The sequence below is a fragment of the Oncorhynchus nerka genome, linkage group LG25 (genome assembly GCF_034236695.1).
Source record: "Oncorhynchus nerka isolate Pitt River linkage group LG25, Oner_Uvic_2.0, whole genome shotgun sequence".
NCBI lineage: Eukaryota > Metazoa > Chordata > Actinopteri > Salmoniformes > Salmonidae > Oncorhynchus > Oncorhynchus nerka.
In genome coordinates, this window is record NC_088420.1 from 17,740,769 (window position 1) to 17,760,820 (window position 20,052).

The 20,052-nt window shown below is 44.9% G+C and overlaps 1 protein-coding gene across 6 annotated transcripts in view; it reads right to left on the bottom strand.

The window, feature by feature from the left end:
* Positions 1–7,986: 7,986 nt before the first annotated feature.
* The window catches only part of LOC115109101 (dual specificity protein phosphatase CDC14AB-like), a 64,170-nt gene continuing 52,104 nt past the window's right edge, over positions 7,987–20,052 (bottom strand). For 5 of the 6 annotated variants that reach the window (XM_029633697.2, XM_029633696.1, XM_029633698.1 and 2 more), the window contains 4 exons: positions 18,750–18,797; positions 15,452–15,586; positions 12,635–13,034; positions 7,987–10,274 (listed from right to left, as the gene is read on the bottom strand). In XM_029633697.2, the coding sequence (XP_029489557.1) occupies positions 10,245–10,274; positions 12,635–13,034; positions 15,452–15,586; positions 18,750–18,797 (613 nt within the window). In that variant the 3' untranslated portion in view covers positions 7,987–10,244. The remainder of the gene's footprint in view (positions 10,275–12,634; positions 13,035–15,451; positions 15,587–18,749; positions 18,798–20,052) is intronic. The other variant, XM_065009623.1, reaches the window with a different exon arrangement.

Sequence of the window (20,052 nt, forward strand, 5' to 3'; positions counted from 1 at the left end):
TGCAGAAACTAGCTCAACAAAGACCTATAAGAAGAAGAATGGAGCAGCACGCAGGTTGATGTTAACACTTAGCCTACACATCTAGCCTATTGCACCCAGCGTCTTCATTAATATGGAATGATTTCAGATACTGAAATAACTAGAAGCGCAAATAGGCAGGGACTGATTAATGCAGGCAGGGTGTTATGCGGGTGAGTGAGGACCCAAAAGCGATTTAACAGAAACAGAGTCTTTTAATGTCCAAACAGGGAAAACATAAATCCTCAATCTTTACAGGAGATGTCCAAACAGGGAAAACATAAATCCTCTATCTTTACAGGAGAGTCCCCCTTCTAGTAGTAGAGGAGAATAGCAGGGCTAGCGGCAACAGACTGCTGGTCCCTCCGGGTAGGCGCGGGCCGTAGAGGACAGAGACACCTGCTCACACGCAGCATCTGATGAAGAGGCAGATTATGACAGGACGGGACAAGGGCAAAGCAAACAAGAATCCGACAAGGACAGAAGCAGAAACAGAGAGAGAAATAGAGACTTAATCAGAGGGCAAAAGAGGGGACAGGTGTGAGAGAGTAAACGAGGTCGTTAGGAGAATGAGGAACAGCTGGGAGCAGGAACGGAACGATAGAGAGAGAGAGAGATAGAGAGAGAGAGAAAGTAACCTAATACGACCAGCAGGGGGAAACGAAGAGAAGAGAAAGCACAGGGACAAGACATAACATGACAATACATGACACAGGGTAAATAGGGGAAGGCCCTGGGCCCAGGCCAAAAGAGGGCCCAATAGGCAAAAAATAAAACAATAAACAAATATATACAGTATATATTATATATACAGTATACAGTTGAAGTTGGAAGTTTACATACACCTTAGCTAAATACATTTAAAATCAGTTTTTCACACTTTAGTCCTAGGAAAAATTCTGTCTTAGGTCAGTTAGAATCACCACTTTATTTTAAGAATGTCAGAATAATAATAGAGAGAATGATTTATTTCGGCATATATTTCATTCATCACATTCCCAGTGGGTCAGAAGATTACATACACTCAATTAGTATTTGGTAGCATTGCCTTTAAATTGTTTAACTTGGGTCAAACATTTTGTGTAGCATTCCACAAGCTTCCCACAATAGGTTGGGTGAATTTTGGCCCATTCCTCCTGACAGAGCTGGTGTAACTGAGTCAGGTTTGTAGGCCTCCTTGCTTGCACACGCTTTTTCAGTTCTGCCCACAAATATTATATAGGATTGAGGTTGGGTCATTGTGATGGCCACTCCAATACCTTGACTTTGTTGTCCTTAAGCCATTTTGCCCCAACTTTGGAAGTATGCTTGGGGTCATTGTCCATTTAGAAGACCCATTTGCAACCACGCTTTAACTTCCTGACTGATGTCTTAAGATGCTGTTTCAATATATCCACATAATTTTCCTCCCTCATGATGCCATCCATTTTGTGAAGTGCACCAGTCCTTCTTGCAGCAAAGTACCCCCACAACATGATGCTGCCACCCCCGTGCTTTACGGTTGGGATGGTGTTCTTCGGCTTGCAAGCGTCCCCCTTTTTCCTCCAAACATAACGATGGTCATTATGGCCAAACAGTTCTCTTTTTGTTTCATCAGACCAGAGGACATCACTCCCAAAAGTACGATCTTTGTCCCCATGTTCAGTTGCAAACCGTAGTCTGGCTTTTTTATGGCTGTTTTGGAGCAGTGGCATCTTCCTTGCTGAGCGGCCTATATCAGGTTATGTCGACTCGTTTTACTGTGAATATAGATACTTTTGTACCTGTTTCCTCCAGCATCTTCACGGGTCCTTTGCTGCTGTTCTGGCATTGATTTGTACTTTTCGCACCAAAGTATGTTAACCTCTAAGAGACAGAACGCGTCTCCTTGTTGAGCTGTATTTTTTATTTTTTATTTATCTTTATTTAACTAGGCAAGTCAGTTACGAACAAATTCTTATTTTAAATTATGGCCTAGGAACAGTTTGTTAACTTCCTTGTTAAGGGGCAGAATGACATATTTTTACCTTGTCAGCTCGGGGATTGAATCTTGTAACCTTTTGGTTACTAGTCCAACGCTCTGACCACTAGGCTACCTGCCGCCCCAATAGTATGACGGCTGTGTGGTTACATGGTGTTTATACATGCTGTGGTAGACCAGGGGGTTGGGTCAAGACGTTTACACAGATCAGACACAGACAGAGTATGATTAGGGTGTTTATTAAATAATAAATCAAAAGAAAAGGATAGATCTCCCCCATGAGACCCCCCCGGGATACCGTATTCTGGGCTCCGGGTCTTGCTGTATCCTGTCGGGCACACAAACTCAAATTCCCTCGTCTTTGCTCGGGCACCGTCTCCAACTACACGGATGTCATCTTACTTCCCCCAGTCCTCTCCTGTGTGCTGCACTTCTGGCAGCTTTATGGGGCTTGTACAGCTGGTCAGACATTGATTACTCACAAACTCCCCAATCACCCCCAATTAGTCCTTGGCGGAGAGCCCGTCGAGACCTGGCACGTCCAGCAGATGGAGCCATCGCCTTCTGATGTACACTCCGTCTGTCACCAGGCCTCGACGAGTCTCCCCCTGGTAGCTGACCTGTTGTACGCAACTCCACCCCCCACCCCCCCTAGCTCTGTCGGGAAGGGGACTGTCATCAGTGCAACGTACGTCTCCCTTCTCGATAGGGCATCCGCGTTTCCATGCTTCACCCCTGACCTTTGCACAACAGAAAAAGAGAAGTGTTGAAGGGACAAGAACCACCTGGTAACCCGATCGTTTGTGTCCTTTCCCCTGGCCAACCAGACCAGGGGAGCATGGTCCGTGACCAGGGTGAAGTGGGTACCCAACAGGTAATACTTGAGAGTGTTTAGCGCCCACTTCACCGCTAGACACTCTTTCTCCACAATGGAGTACTTTTTCTCTCTAGGAACCAGCTTTCTGCTGATGTACATGATGGGGTCCTCCTACCGATCGTGTATCTGGGACAGAACGGCGCCTAGTCCCATATCACACCCATCCGTCTGGACCACCATCGGAAACCTAGAAATCGGGCATTACGAGAATCGGATGGCAGCACAGCGCTTCCTTCAGATGGCTGAACGCCGCTTCTGTCTCGTCCGTCCATTTCACTGTTTTCAGGGGCGGGCCCTGGTTAGATCGGTGAGGGGGGAAGCTATAGCCGCAAAGTTGGGGATAAATCTGCTATAGTATCTTGCCAGTCCCAGGAAGGACTTGACCTGTGTCTTGGTGCATGGAACGGACCAGTCACGCATCGCGTGAACCTTCCTCTCCTGGGGATTGACGTTCCCCTGTCCGATCAAATACCCCAGGTACTCCACCTCCTCGAAACCTAGTTTGCACTTCTTGAGGTTCGCTGTCAACCCGGCTTGTCTGAGCGCGTCCAGCACCGCCTGGAGGCGCGTCAAGTGCTTTTCCCAGCCTTGGCTGTGGATGATGATGTCATCCAAATAGGCTGCTGCGTACTGCTGATGGGGTCAAAGTACTTTGTTCATCAGCCGTTGGAATGTGGGTGGGGCTCCGTGGAGACCGAACGGGAGTACCCGGTACTAATACAACCCGTCTGGTGTCAAAAACGCTGTCTTCTCCCGGGAGGAGGCTGCCAATGATACCTGCCAATATCCTTTGGTCAGGTCAAGGGTGCTGATGTACTGGGCCTTTCCCAATCGGTGGATGAGCTCGTCCACCCTCGGCATGGGATATACGTCGAACAAGCTGATGTCAGTCACCCGCTGGAAATCGTTACAGAAGCGGAGGCTACCGTCCGGTTTGGGAACCACCACTGGTCCCGTTGGCGTCCTGGGTCCCGACCACAACATGGCCAAGGCTGTTCTCTCGTGCCACTTCTTCAACAGGTTCACGTAGTAAATCTGTTGATGTTTCCGTCTCTCCGGTTGACGTAGACGGTAATTGACAGGTCCCATCTTCTAGACCACCTCGTATGATCCGTGCCATGTTGCCAGGAACTTTCTTTCGGCTGTGGGGATTAAGACCAGCACCCTGTCTCCCACCTGGAATTCTTGGGGGCTGGGCTCCCCAATTATAGACCTGGGCTTGGGCGCGTTGGGCCTTCTCCATATGTTCCCTCATGACGGGCCATATGGCTGTCATCCTCTCCCTCTTCGTCTCCACGTGCTCTACCACGCTGCGTAATGGGGTCGGTTGGGCTTCCCACACCTCCTTTGCGAGGTCCAGTAGGCCGCGTGGCCTCCTCCCGTAGAGGAGTTCGAACGGGAAAAATCCGGTGGAGGAGTCGGGTACTTCTCGTATTGAGAACATTAGGTGGGATAGTAGCTGGTCCCAGTTCTTCCCGTCCTGCTCGATGACCTTCCACATCATCTGTTTGAGCGTTTTATTAAAGCGCTTGACGAGCCCATCCGTCTGCAGGTGAAAAAGGTCCAGATCTGCTTGATCTGCAGGGGGGGATAAAACTCTTTCATGAGGCTGGATATAAACTTCGTACCTTGGTCTGTCAAGGTCTCGTTCGGGATGCCCACCCGGCTAAAGAGGTGGAACAGCTCCTGGGCAATTCCCTTGGATACCGCCGCCCGTAGTGGAATGGCCTCGGGATACCGGGTGGCATAATCTACTATCACCCGGATGTACCGGTGTCCTCATGCTGGTTTAACCAGGGCTCCCACTATGTCCATGGCGATGCGTTCAAAGGGCACCCCGATGATCGGTAGGGGGACCAATGGGCTTCGGAAGTGGGCTTTCGGGGCTGTGAAATGACACTCCGGGCAGCTGTAACAGTAGACGTCCACGGCCCTCCTCATCCCGGGAGGCGATCCGTTCCCGGGTCTTCTCCATTCCCAGGTGCACCCCCAACAGGTAGGTGTGGGCCAGCTGAAGAATGGTTCCCACGTACAGTCGGGGCAGTAACAATACCTCTCGAAGTTGGACACCTTATACAAAAGGTTATTCTTGATTTGGAAATGGTGGTATCGCCAGTCACTCACTCCCGGAAGTAGCTGTCCATCCACCGCTATCATTTGGGCTGCGGCGGATTTCAAGTTCGGATCCTCCCACTGGGTCATCCCGAATTGTCCCCTCAGTTGGCCCCCAGCGGGGGTCTCGACAGGACCCTCGAAATCGAGGAGGGGGAGGATGGGCTCCTTCCAGAGGTTCCCCAGGGGGTTCGGGTTCCGGTGCCCCCTCCGACTCCGGAGCCGTAGACTCATGCTGGTTAACCGGTTGCTTCCGGGCCACACAGGCTATTGGTCGTCCCGCTCTCTTCCTCGGCTGGCTCGTACCTTCTTCCTCAACTCGTGTCCCCATAGGGCTGCGATCCCGTCCCACTAGGAGAGGTACCGGCAGTTCTGGCACTGCACCCACTGTAATCTGGCGGCTCCCTTGTGGTCCATACGGTTGATTACCACTTTGTGTCAACCGTGAACACAGGAAATGGACATCTTCCTACCCCTTTCGGTCTCCTGGATCAGAAAGGCACGTGGTTACGAGCGAAACCATACTTCCGGAGTCCAATAGCGCTTCCGTGGCTGACCTGCTGTACGCCACAATGCGTACTATTGTTTGTACAGATGAACGTGGTACCCTCAGGCATTTGGAAATTACTCCCAAGGATGAACCAGACTTGTGGTGGTCTACAATTATTTTTGATTTTCCCATGATGTCAAACAAAGAGACACTGAGTTTGAAGGTAGGCCTTGAAAAACGTCCACAGGTACACCTCCAATTGACTCAAATGTTGTCAATTAGCCTATCAGAAGCTTCTAAAGTCATGATGTAATTTTCTGGAATTCTCCAAGCTGTTTAAAGGCACAGTCAACTTAGTGTATGTTGACTTCTGATCCACTGGAATTGTGATACAGAGAATTATAAGTGAAATAATCTGTCTTTAAACAATTGTTGGAAAAATTACTTGTGTCATGCACAAAGTAGATGTCCTAACCGACTTGCTATAGTTTGTTAAAAATAAATTTGTGGAGTGGGTTGTGCCGTGGCGGAGATCTTTGTGGGCTATACTCGGCCTTGTCTCAGAATGGTAAGTTGGTGGTTGAAGATATCCCTCTAGTGGTGTGGGGGCTGTGCTTTGGCAAAGTGGGTGGGGTTATATCCTTCCTGTTTGGCCCTGTCCGGGGGTGTCATCGGATGGGGCCACAGTGTCTCCTGAACCCTCCTGTCTCAGCCTCCAGTATTTATGCTGCAGTAGTTTATGTGTCGGGGGGCTAGGGTCAGTTTGTTATATCTGGAGTACTCCTTCGGTCTTATCCGGTGTCCTGTGTGAATTTAAGTATGCTCTCTTTCTCTCGGAGGACCTGAGCCCTAGGACCATACCTCAGGACTACCTGGCATGATGACTCCTTGCTGTCCCCAGTCCACCTGGCCGTGCTGCTGCTCCAGTTTCAACTGTTCTGCCTGCGGCTATGGAATCCTGACCTGTTCACCGGACGTGCTACCTGTCCCAGACCTGCTGTTTTCAACTCTCTAGAGACAGCAGGAGTGGCAGAGATACTCTTAATGATCGGCTATGAAAAGCCAACTGACATTTACTCCTGAGGTGCTGACTTGCTGCACCCTCGACAACTACTGTGATTATTATTATTTGACCATGCTGGTCATTTATGAACATTTGAACATCTTGGCCATGTTCTGTTATAATCTCCACCCAGCACAACCAGAAGAGGACTGGCCACCCCTCATAGCCTGGTTTCTCTCTAGGTTTCTTCCTAGGTTTTGGCCTTTCTAGGGAGTTTTTCCTAGCCACCGTGCTTCTACACCTGTATTTCTTGCTGTTTTTCTGTACAGCACTTTGAGATATCAGCTGATGTACGAAGGGCTATATAAATACATTTGATTTGACAAGTCGCGGTTTTGTCTCACCAGGGGTGATGGTCGCATTCGTGTTTATCATCGAAGGAATGAGCGTTACACCGAGACCTGGAGGAGGAGGGTCCGTCATGGTCTGGGGCGGTGTGTCGGCCTGAGCTTGTTGTCATTGCAGGCAATCTCAACACTGTCCTCCCTCGTGGTACACTTCCTGCAGGGCCATCCTGACATGACGTTCCATGATGACAATGACACCAACCATACTGCTTGTTCTGGGAGTGATTCCTGCAAGACAGGAATGTCAGTGTTCTGCCATGGCCAGCAAAGATCCCAGATCTCAATCCCATTGAACACGACTGGGACCTGTTGGATCGGAGGGTGAGGGTTAGGGCCATTCCCACCAGAAATGTCCGGGAACTTGCAGAGTGGGGTAACATCTCACAGCAAGAACTGGTGCAGTCCATGAGGAGATGCACTGCAGGACTTAATGCAGCTGGTAGCCACACCAGATACTGACTGTTACTTTTGACCCCCACCTTTGTTCAGGAAGACATGAATCCATTTCTGTTAGTCACATGTCTGTGGAACTTGTTCAGTTTATGTTTCAATTGTTGAATCTTATGTTCATACAAATATTTACACGTTAAGTTTGTTGAAAATAAATGCAGTTGACAACGAGAGGACTTTTTTTTTTTTGCCGAGTTTATTCATGCACCAGAAGAGACTAATTGACCCTTTCGGTTTCGATTGACCTCGCACAAAGTGCATCTTTGTGGAGTATTATACAAAGGTATTTGGTAATCGACTTTCATGATAACGATTGTCTGTGGCTGTTAAAAATCTCTTTCAAGATAAGAAATGTAGGTTAACAACCCAGCTTAACAGAGTTGATGCAGAGCCTTTATTGCAATAGGAGGCTCTGAGTTGATGTGCCTTGGTTGTTGTCATTGGAAATAAATATGCTATTTATAAAGGGATGCTATGTTCAGTTAGCGTTTTCAAATAAAGCATTTAACCTGAAAGGATAGAACAGCTGTCAAACCAAGACAACCAGAATCAGTCAGAGCTTGTGTTCCTTCCTTTGCTATAATAAAAATGTTCATTCTTATCTGTCAAGATGGCAAGAGTTCTAAAGAGACAGTAGGAGCAAGAAAAAATCATTTACAGAGGCAAGAATCTTGAAAAGTATATTTTTTAATTGTGTTACTTCCTTCAGCAACCTCTGTTCCCTGTAAAATATACACATGTAGTACAGTAGACATTGTACTATTCTTACTGTATGAAAATGAATACTAATCTACAGTTATAGATTTTCTTTACATACTGCTTGAAAAATAAATTCAAGTACGAATTTTATCGCTATAAATTGTACATTTCAAGGAGGTAGAATACCTGCATTATTAAGATTCTCCCATCTCGAAACAAAGAAACACATTTCACTGCCAGGAATGTACAGAGCTCTAACAAAATAAAAAATAAAATCCTTGCAGCCATGAACAGATGCTTCGGTACACATTTATTTAAATCAACTTTGAAATTCAACAAAAGTTGAAAAAGTAAAAAGCATATAGGGACTCTTATAAGGTCCAACAGAAAATGGATGAGTTAGTCGCGCCACAGTAGGTCATATTCATTGGTAAAAAAACAAGCTTTGATAATGACTGCTGCATTGTACACACAATGACATCCAGCATGAGATTTTAAAGACGGTATTTTGGGGGACAGTTGTGCTTTTCCATTTTTTTTAGGAACCTCTACCTGCAAAGCGGAAATGTTTTTTATCTCCTTCTACAGTCTGAAAGAATCGTAATATGCAGGAAAAGTTTCTGCGTTGTTTTTACATTCTTGACAAAAACTGGGAAATATTTCAGTAATAGCGACAAACATATGTTATCATTGTGCCCTGACGATAACACAACTAACATAACTGGTTCTACAGTAGGTATGTGTTAAAAATAGGCTGCCACAAATCAAGTTCCATAACCCACAGCTTGTCGAATAACACTGAAAATGTGCTCCTTTTCCTTTCAAAGAGCATTATTGCAGTGGGATCTTGTCTCTGTGGAGGGGATTGCTAAACTGCCTGGTGTATGGTATACCGCAGGGACTGAGGCTTATGTTGTGGGTGGTGTTGGTCCAACAACACAATACATTTTCTCTACTAATGACCACTGTTCATCATGCTCAACATACCTAGTCACAATAACCTAGTCTGGTTATTGGTATGACTTTAGTTGTCAAATCATTGACCTGTGAGGGTTTATGAAATGAGCTACATCCTTTTTGGTGATAATATTCTGTATTTATCCTTTACTTGACCATGAGTCCCATTGAGATGCAAATCATTCAAAGGAGTGACGTAGGCTTGCGACAGAGGAGAACATTAAGCATGAATTAGTTCCAATTGGGGGTTACCAAATCCCACCAGTTCATTGAATCGATTTAAAACCATTTAAAATAGTGAAGAGGAGACAACACTCATCTCTTCCCTATATGTCATTCTCTTCTCTCTAGAGACCCTTTCACTCCATGGGCAGAGGACTGCACACACATGGTTTCTAGACACACTCACTATGCAGTCTCATTCACACGCTCACATAGGTAAGTACGTACGTACAGGTTTTTATACAGTCTATGGAACATACATTAGCGTGCCTGTGCACGCGGTCTACATTCTCACACACAAAACAGAATCATAATTGCAAGAGCACATCACCCTGAGCCTGGTCCTGTGCTGCCAATACATTGCTGATAAGGAACCTCTCCATAAACCCCTCGCATATTTGGATGTTGTTAGTGAAGTAGTAACACTCAGACAAAAATAGAATTGCGATAAACCAAAACATGTTTGCTAACCCACTTGTAAATATAAACATATTTCTTTATCCAGGCAACACAATTGTCATGTTTCATGTATAAAATCCTCGTCTAAAAATATCCTATTTTTTCAGTACATGTCATGTGTTGTGTACACAGTAATTTTGTATAGCACATGTACACATAAATAAAAACGGAAATCTGTGATGCAGGGAAGCAGAGAACCTCCAGTCTACAGTATATGGCCATATCTCAGCTTTAAAGAGACAGAGCACTCACATAGTTACAGCCTGGCCAAGCCTAACTACAGCCGGGTAATCTCCCTTTGTTAGCATTATACAGTGACTTCAGTTAAGGTGGATCGAGGCCGTCTGAAGCTGACAGAAGAAGCTCAAAACTCAAAGTTCCATAAGCCCTTGTGAGTTTGTGGCTGTCTATGTGCCTGCCCCCAAAGATGACAGCCGTCCAGATGCCAAGAGAGAAGAATAAATGTAATACGTCCTATAGCGCCTCGTGGTTTATTCATTTCCCTTTTCAGTATGTGGGAGAAAGCAGGGAAGAGGGGTGGGAGACTCCATGGCGCCCAGTCCGGTCTTGGTCAACGCAGAACCGCAGCTTTAGTATTGGACATATTCAGATTGAAGGGACTGCAAGAGGTGGAGAGGGGAGACAGACACAATATGACCTTGAGTATAATGAACGTGAATCACAGGGCATCATAACACAACCTATGACATCATAACACAACCTATGACATCATAACACAACCTATGGATCCATGGTAAATGTAAAAGCAAATTGCTGCATGTAATTGTTTTCAAAGTGTTGACGGCAGACAAAGAACATGCAGGGAGAAGGTTGTTATATAACAAGTCTGCATGAAATGTTATATTCTAACAGGGTACAATAGAACTGTTGGTTGCAAAGGTCAAAGAAAAGCCATTCAAATAGACAATCCTTAAAATGCCAAATGTATATTCCTGAACTAATGAATACATTTATGGTGGACAAGACAGACAGGGTGTCTCTGTGTGTCTGCAGCTAGAGAAGGAATTAGCAGGACTGACACAGATGGGGGTAGGAGGCATGTTGCAAGAAGGGAGCAAATGAGAGAGAAGGAAAAAGCTTATGTTATTCTGATGAAGCCACAACTCCACTGACTGGCAAAACAAAGAGACGAGAGGACAGCTGAGACATTCATAACAGACAGTCATCCAATAATCCCCATTGTCAACCACTCCCTCTGCCATAACCACTCACTATCCGTCACATCACCGGTTCCCCCTATTCACACGGTTTGTGGGCCTGTGGCTGCCAGAATGGTGTGCCACTATCACCTAGGAAGGGTTAGGGGAGTAGATTGGAAGATGACGCGATTTCATCTACAATTTATTTATTTAGTAGGCAAGGTGATAGCGAACAAACGTGAATTAACTTGATATCTGTGCAAGGGTAGCAGCTTTTGAGTCTGTCCCTCCTCCAATGCTAAATTAATGACAATGGTGCAACACTCTAGGTTGCCTGAGAAACAGTAGTGAGAATGTTGGCACAAAGCATCATTCCTATATCACCAAAATGCTACCAGTGGTGTAGAATGAGAAGTAACGTCAGCTTGCCCGGTGTAATCTAAAGACAGCGATACTGCACCAACCGTATACGTTTTTAACCAGAGTCCGTCTATTCTGAGCGGAATCAAGTGTGGGAAGTTCTGGGAATTAGCCTTAGATGTCTGGCCTTCATGGTCGTGGCCTATGAAAGTCCCCCTCGTGGTCGGGGCCTATGAAAGGCCTCCAAATATTCATTATAAAGGAAGAGGATTACTAGGCTGGCCTCTCAGGGAATGAGTGAGCGCTACAGTATGGCTGAGCGTGTCAAATTCTTGTAATAGCAGAGAGCAGCACCAGACTGCCAGCCTAAAAACGTACAGTTTTTAATTTAGCACATTCTTATCCACATAGTCTAGATTTAATAATAATGCTTACAAAAAGTGCATCTTTGGGGGAAAAAAGTTTACATTGAAAATTATGTATACAAAGGCCTTCGGTTGGCCAGTCGAATGGAAAAAAAGCATAAAAGTCAGGATGGACAAAGATGAAAAAGTTTCCAGGATCAATTGGAAGTGGAAATGAGTCAAACTTTAATCTCTCTTAGGCATATGATGGCCTACGACGTTGGGGGGGGAATTATGGTGTGATCGGTCTTCCTTTGCATCTATAGAACACACTAGTCTATCTTTCATTTCTTATGTTTCAAGTGTTGTTAGATGGCTCAGATATTAGATGTACTCATGTTAAAGCCAAACCCAGAAACCAAAATGAATCACTCTGAAATCTAGCCAATCACCCAATGAAATGACCTCGCACATCAGCCAATGAGACCACAGTGTTGAATAAACCTTTGTTTACCCAGAATCCACCTGGTTAGTAGTTAAAGCACATTTTCAGTTTAGTGTTCATTCTGTTGATGAGTTTTATTACTTTTAATTGGTATGCGATGCTAGGATCCACTCAATAGAGGTGAATACAGTAAACAGCCTAGGAAGAACAGAGCCGCAAAATAACTCTCCACCAACACACATTTGAAGAGGCACCATCGTTCATAACACTAATTAGACTTCTGCCCAAATGGGCCAGTAAATGATTTTAACTGGAGACGGATATCGAGTGGGAAATGGCCGAATAGCCATGGTTAGTGTGTATGAAGTAGGCATTTAGACTGGAACAAGGCCATCGCAGGTCCTGTTTCAGCACCATGCAGACAACAGACAAGGAACAGAGGAGTTCAGTGGAGCCGCCAGAAAGTTAGACACACAGTTAGAGCCCTTAGCAGCAGCAGGGATAGGACAAAAATGTTGACTGGCTACGATTATAAATAGACAACATCGACACAAAAAGGGAGGACAGAAGTGCAGAGAGGAAATATGACAGTTCAAAATAAGGGTAAGAGTGTAGAAATACCAAAAAGATGGTGATGTTGGAGTATTTTTGGGGGCAGGGCACACACTTACGGGTATGGAGCGGCTGAGGTAGCGGCCGGAGGGTCCGCTGAGCCCAGAGTAGCCCTCCTGCTGGGGTCTGAATGGGCTGTACTTATCAGGCCCGGGGCCCAGCCTGCCTGCAGCATGTTGGGGGGCCCCCGCAGGGCTGAACACCCCAGTAGGGGACGAGTTATACTGATTGTTGTTGACCTCATGGTGGTGGTAATTGGCGCCGTGCACGCCGTTAGCCACGTAGCCGTGAACGGAGGCGGCCCAGCCCGACGGAGGGATGGGGGTGGTGACGATGGAGGGAGGAGAGGAGGAAGAGTGTGATGAAGAGGGCGTGTACGGCAGCTTCCTATTGCCCTCGCTGCTGTCAGCTGCGTACAGGTTGCCTAAGGAGCTGGCTAGCCTGCAGTTAATGAAGGAGCTGAGGGAAAGGTAGATGGGAGCGGGGAAGGGGACATAAATACATAGCACACATCCCAAACACCAAACAAACACAATGACAAGAGGACTAACTTCTTTCACCGGCTCAGGAGAGGACGACTGCCTACTGTGGACTGGTACTGTGGATCTAATAGTGGACTGATTTACTATATTTTCACTGGGGCTGTCACAAACTAAAACAAAATCTTGGTCGACCAAGTGCCATCTGTTCTTTCAACCAATCTACGAAATTTTAAAATGTTTTTCCCCATATATAGACACACTGTATGTGTTTAAATAAAATCAACTATATGTAAGATACTCAGCTTGTCTGAGTAGTCTACATAAGCGCACTGTGATTAAATAATTAAGACAAATGACACAAGAGGGATTCCGAGGTCAAGACAGCCTAACCAGGAGAAAAAACCTGTTCCCGAACCACCACCTCCCGCTGCTGGCCTTCTCAGGTTCTGCCATAAGCTCCTGAAGTTGCAGGTAATAGGCTACACCAGGGGTCAGCAACCTTTTCCATTCGGAGTGCCAATTTACCTTACCATTTCTACTAATCTGCGTGCCAGTTACTTTCATTTATTTTATAATAAAGTCTTTACATCTCAAAATCGTTGTCATGTGATTAATAAAAAATGATATCGAAATGAAAATTATACAAATCTAAAAGTATTGTCATTTCCAACTATGTAAAAATAGCTGACATAAAGGCAACAAATAAAAACATTGCATCGTGCAGGTAGAAAAGATCCCGATAAAAATAAATCACATTGGCTATGCATGGCCTGTCTGCAAGGAACTTGAAACATTGTATGAACTATCAACTTGGTTCAGCCCAAAGCTTGCACTAAGGATCTTGCAACATTGTATAAGATATTCTGGACCCTCAGAGTTTCCTGGCCAGTGAGCTCTGGACAAACACAGCTGTATTTGTGCAAGGGATAACAAGTAACCAGGTAGGCCTATTTTATGACGTCTCCACCGGATCAGAGCATGACATTTTTCCCCCAATTCACACCAAGTGGTGGTTACTGAAAGGGAGAGAGCTGGAAAGATTGTTCAAATAGGCTACATTGAGGAACTATTGTGATTCTCAACAGATGTAAAAACAGATGTTGTTTACTTGTTGTTTGAAGTGATGAAAAAAATAACTGAGAAGATCCACAGCTCATTAGTGGTGGTGAGTTAAGACAATCAGAAATATCAGATCCCCAAATGGGAACATTTATAAGACTACCTTTGCGCGCAGGCCAGGTAGACTAGTCCTACTTCTATGTGTAATCACGTGCATGTCCTTACTCAATGTTGACAAAAACAAAACGAATAAATTGACAACTCATAAATGGAATGAAATAAACCAAAACTTGTTTTTCACAAGTGTAGCCTAGATTGTGCGTTCTGCAAACAATGTGTCCACTCCTACAATGACAACAGTAAGACTGTAATAATATATGTAATGCGTTAACAGAAATGACGGTAACCAAACAGACATTGTAGGTTAGAAATGATGGGAATTAACGTTAAATATACTACTGGTGATACTAGTGTGCCACCTCTGCAATGGATTTGTCTACTGAGACTGGCGTCAATCAAGACTTGGCGTTAAACATCTTTATTTATTTCTTAACTGCTCGACAAACCCTATCGATCAAACAATCGACCAGTCGACTAAATGGGATCAGCCAAATTACACACAACCGATTTACACTGACGGCAAGCAGTCTACAATAGTGGATTGAGTCGGACAGTAATAGCAGATTGATTCAGCCAATCTATATTGCCATGGCTACCTACCTACACATTCACTGTTGAATAATTTGGTAGAATAGAAAAAGACAATAACAAATCCTGAAAAGAGCACAAAGTACAGTAGGTCTGGTACCGCTCCTCCAGAGGAGAGATTGTTGTGACATATTTCTGTGTTGTGTTATGTGCTAGTCCCTGTCTCTAGTGGTGCAGAATGCGGGGGATTTAGATTTGGTCTGTTGAGAATGCTCACAGCCTGCAGAGCATCAACCCTCTCTGTGAATCGGTCTGGTCACTGAGACACACTGCACACGTGTTCCCTGTCCTGCCCTGCATATCCTTCCACCTGCCACTTGCACTCAGGACATGGGGTAGTCACAGACAGGCAGAAACACAACCAGGGGACTGAGACAGCCAAAAAAGGACAGGACAGGAAAGAGAGGGAAAGAGAAATGTTAAAGGAGTAAAATACAAATCTATAGGAAACAAGAGAAAGGGTAAGTGGATAAATGGAGGGATGGGAGGCTGCGCAGTGTGAAACAGAAAGAAAAGGGAGGAAGAAATGGGAGGAGAGGGGGAAGAATGAAATAAAAAAAGAAATAGTGAGTAGATAAAAGAGGAGTAAAGGGTAAGACGTGTCGGGGGGGGGGGGGGGGGGCTCACCTCTTGAGGTTGGATGCCGAGGAGGAGGAGCTGCGGCTGATTCTCTTGGCCGTGGCGGAAGCAGAGGATGATGGGACTTTGGAGGACTTGAGTGGGGAGATGGTACACTGAGTGCCCACTCCAAGGTTCATCCTACTGGGAGAGAGAAAGAGGGAAGAGAGAGAGAGACAGATAGAAGGAAAGGAGGAATCATTGGATAGACATAGTGTGAGGTGAAATAATAGTAAGAGCTGTTAACACTAGAGCTTTTGCCAACACACAATCTCTACTACTAGACACACATAAAACATTTAGTCGGACATGCTAATTGGATAGTTTACACTCCTTAAAGACATAAATGACCTACAGTACAAATCCCATTGTCAGAAACAAACAAAAGAGTGGGCAAGACTTTGATGACACCCAGTGAAAGTTCTACCCTGTAACCACAGACTACAGAACAGTACCTGAAGGACTACTGATTAGGTAAGGATTTATCAAAGCATAACCATTTAATATTTACTCTCGTATAATACGCCAGTATTATAGATGTGTGAATGAATGAGGGAGAGAGATAATAAGAGACAGAAAAGAGGTAAGAGGCATCACTCCCAGTTCCTTCATTAAAGCAGTCTGTCCGCTGCTTGTGGATGTCTGTGATCTGTCTGTCAGTACTGGGCTGAAGAACTTCCAACGTCATTCAGGATGGTACAGCAATTAGAGGAGACTGTGCTAGTCTGAGTAGCCTTGGCCTCTTTCAGTGACACACACTAGAGGTCGACCGATTAATTAGGGGCGATTTCAAGTTTTCATAACAATCGGAAATCGGTATTTTTGGACACCGATTTTGGCCCATTTTTTTTTTTACACCTTTATTTAACTAGGCAAGTCAGTTAAGAACACATTCTTATTTTCAATGATGGCTTAGGAACGGTGGGTTAACTGCCTTGTTCAGGGGCAGAACGTCAGCTCTGTGATTCAATCTTGCAACCTTACGGTTAACTAGTACAACACTCCAACCACCTGCCTCTCATTGCACTCCACGAGAAGCCTGCCTGTTAAGCGAATGCAGTAGAAGCCAAGTTAAGTTATTGCTAGCTAGCAACTTATCTTATAAAAAACAATCAATCAATCATAATCACTAGTTAACACATGGTTGATGATATTACTAGTTTATCTAGAGTGTCCTGCGTTGCATATAATCGATGCAACGCTGGGGGATGATTTAACAAAAGCGCATTTAAAAAAAAAGCACAATCGTTCCACGACTGTACCTAACCATAAACACCAATACCTTTCTTAAAATCAATACACAGATATATATATATTTTTTAAACCTGCATATTTAGCTAAAAGAAGTCCAGGTTAGCAGGCAATATTAACCAGGTGAAATTGTGTCACTTCTCTTGCGTTCATTGCACACAGAGTCAGGGTATATGCAACAGTTTGGGAAGCCTGGCTCATTGCGAACTAATTTGCCAGAATTTTACGTAATTATGACATAACATTGAAGGTTGTACAATGTAACAAGAATATTTAGACTTAGGGATGCCACCCGTTAGATAAAATACCGAACGGTTCCGTATTTCACTGAAATAATAAAAGTTTTGTTTTCGAAATGATAGTTTCCGGATTCGACCATATTAACGACCAAAGGCTCGTATTTCTGTGTTATTATGTTATAATTAAGTCTATGATTTGATATTTGATAGAGCAGTCTGACTGAGCGATGGTAGGCAGCAGCAGGCTCGTAAGAATTAATTCAAACAGCACTTTTGTGCATTTTGCCAGCACCTCTTCGCAAGCACAGCGCTGTTTATGACTTCAAGCCTATCAGCCTAATGGCTGGTGTAACCGATGTGAAATGGCTAGTAAGTTAGCGGGATGTGAGCTAATAGCGTTTCAAACGTCACTCGCTCTGAGACTTGCAGTAGTTATTCCCCTTGCTCTGCAAGGGCCGCGGCTTTTGTGGAGCGATGGGTAACGCTGCTTCGAGTGTGGCTGTTGTCGATGTGTTCCTGGCTCGAGCCCAGGTAGGGGCGAGGAGAGGGACGGAAGCTGTACTGTTACACTGGCAATACTAAAGTGCCTATAAGAACATCAAATAGTCAAAGGTATATGAAATACAAAATGGTATAGAGGGAAATAGCCCTATAAATAGTATATTAACTACAACCTAAAACCTCTTACCTTGGAATATTGAAGTCTCATGTTAAAAGGAACCACCAACTTTCATATGTTCTCATGTTCTGAGCAAGGAACTCAAAAGTTAGCTTTTTTTACATGGCACATATTGCACTTTTACTTCTCCAACACTTTGTTTTTGCATTATTTAAACATAATTGAACATGTTTCATTATTTATTTGAGGCTAAATGGATTTTTATTGATGTATTATATTAAGTTAAAATAAGTGTTCATTCAGTAATGTTGTCATTTTCATTATTACAAATAAATAAATCGTCTGATTAATCGGTATCTGCTTTTTTGGTCCTCCAATAATCGGTGTTGAAAAATCATAATTGGTCGACCTCTAACACACACACACGCACGCAGACAACACACACAGTCACACATGCTGTCACCCAGACAGACACGCAGAGATACACACATACAGATGTCACGGATGTGAAACGGCTAGCTTAGTTAGCGGTGCGCGCTAAATAGCGTTTCAATCAGTGACGTCACTTGCTCTGAGACCTTGAAGTAGTAGTTCCCCTTGCTCTGCAAGGGCCGCAGCTTTTGTGGAGCGATGGGTAACGATGCTTCGTGGGTGACTGTTGTTGATGTGTGCAGAGGGTCCCTGGTTCGCACCCGGGTATGGGCGAGGGGACGGTCTAAAGTTATACTGTTACACAGACACACAAACAAACACACAACAAACACACCTACACGCTAACCTTTGAATAGGTGAAAGAACCAAGCCTAAAGGAGTGGGAGGACGGAGAGCTGTGTAGAGGCTCTTCTCTCGCTCCTCTTTGAGGAAAATTAATTAAGGGCTGTACTTTAGCACAAAAGAGGGAGTTCCATTTCCATCCCTCTTCACACTCCCAAGTCGCCTCTTCTCCTCTACCTCTGACCATCCAGCACTTTGCTGCAGGTAACCTAGTTACAGCTTGAGTTGAGCTATACTTTGCACCGAATTTAATGAAATATAGACAGGCATGGTAGCATGTGTGAGGGACATTGTGTGTGCCGAGATATGCGTTGAGACTCGAGAGAGGTGTCGATGGCACATATTGAGGAGACTGTTTTGTGATAGCTAGGATACACCCCTTCCACTTAGACAAACCACATAGTCAACACTATTGTAAAGGTACCTAAAAGGTTGGGACGGTGACCTGGTGTGCATTTTCATGTCTTCAAGTCTGAAAAAAAAGAGCAAGAAAGATAAATGAGGTTTCACTTCCAGAGACAGAATGTTTACACATTTCCAGTGCATTCGGAAAGGATTCAGACCCCTTGACTTCTTCCACATTTTGTTACGTTACAGCTTTATTCTCAAATGGATTAAATAAAACATTTTCCTCATCAACCTATACACAATACCCCATAATGACAAAGCGAAAACAGGTTTTTGAAAAGTTTGCAAATGTATTAAAAATAAAAACAGAAATAACATGGGAGTCCACCTGTGCTAAATTTAATTGATGGGACATGATTTGTAAAGGCACACACCTGTCTATATAATGTCCCACAGTAAACAGTGCATGTCAGAGCAAAAACCAAGCCATGAGGTCAGAGGAATTGTCTGTAGAGCACCTAGACAGGATTGTGTTGAAGCATAGAGCTGGGGAAGGGTACCAAAACATGTCTACAGCATTGAAGATCCCAAAGAACACAGTGGCCTCCATCGTTCTAAAATGGAAGAAGTTTAGAACCACCAAGACTCTTCCTAGAGCTGGCAGTCCGACCAAACGGGGAAAGGGCCTTGTTCAGGGAGGTGACCAAGAACCCAATGGTCACTCTGACAGAGCTCCAGAACTCCTCTGTGGAGATGGGAGAACCTTCCAAATGGACAACCATCTCTGCAGCACTCCACCAATCAGGCCTATGTGGTAGAGTGGCCAGATGGAAGCCACTCCTCAGTAAAAGGCACATGACAGCCCGCTAGAAGTTTGCCAAGAGGCACCTAAAGGACTCGCAGGCCATAAAAAACAAGATTCTCTGGTGTGATGAAACCAAAATTGAACTATTTGGCGTGAATGCCAAGCGTCACATCTGGAAGAAACCTGGCACCATCCCTAAGCTGGAGCATGGTGGTGGCAGTGTCATGCTGTGGGGATGTTTGTCAGTGGCAGAGTCTGGATCGAGGGAAAGATGAACGGAACAAAGTACAGAGAGTTCCTTGATGAAAACCGGCTCCAGAGTGCTCAGGACCTCAGACTGGCGCAATGGTTCACCTTCCAACAGGACAACGACCCTAAGCACATAGCCAAGTCAACGCAGGAGTAGCTTTGGGACAAGTCTCAATGTCCTTGAGTGGCCCAGCCAGAGCCCGGTCTTGAACCCAATCGAACATATCTGGAGAGACCTAAAAATAGCTGTGCAGCATCGCTCCCCATCCAACCTGACAGAGCTTGAGAAGGTTTCCAGAGAAGAATGGGAGAAACTCCCCAAATA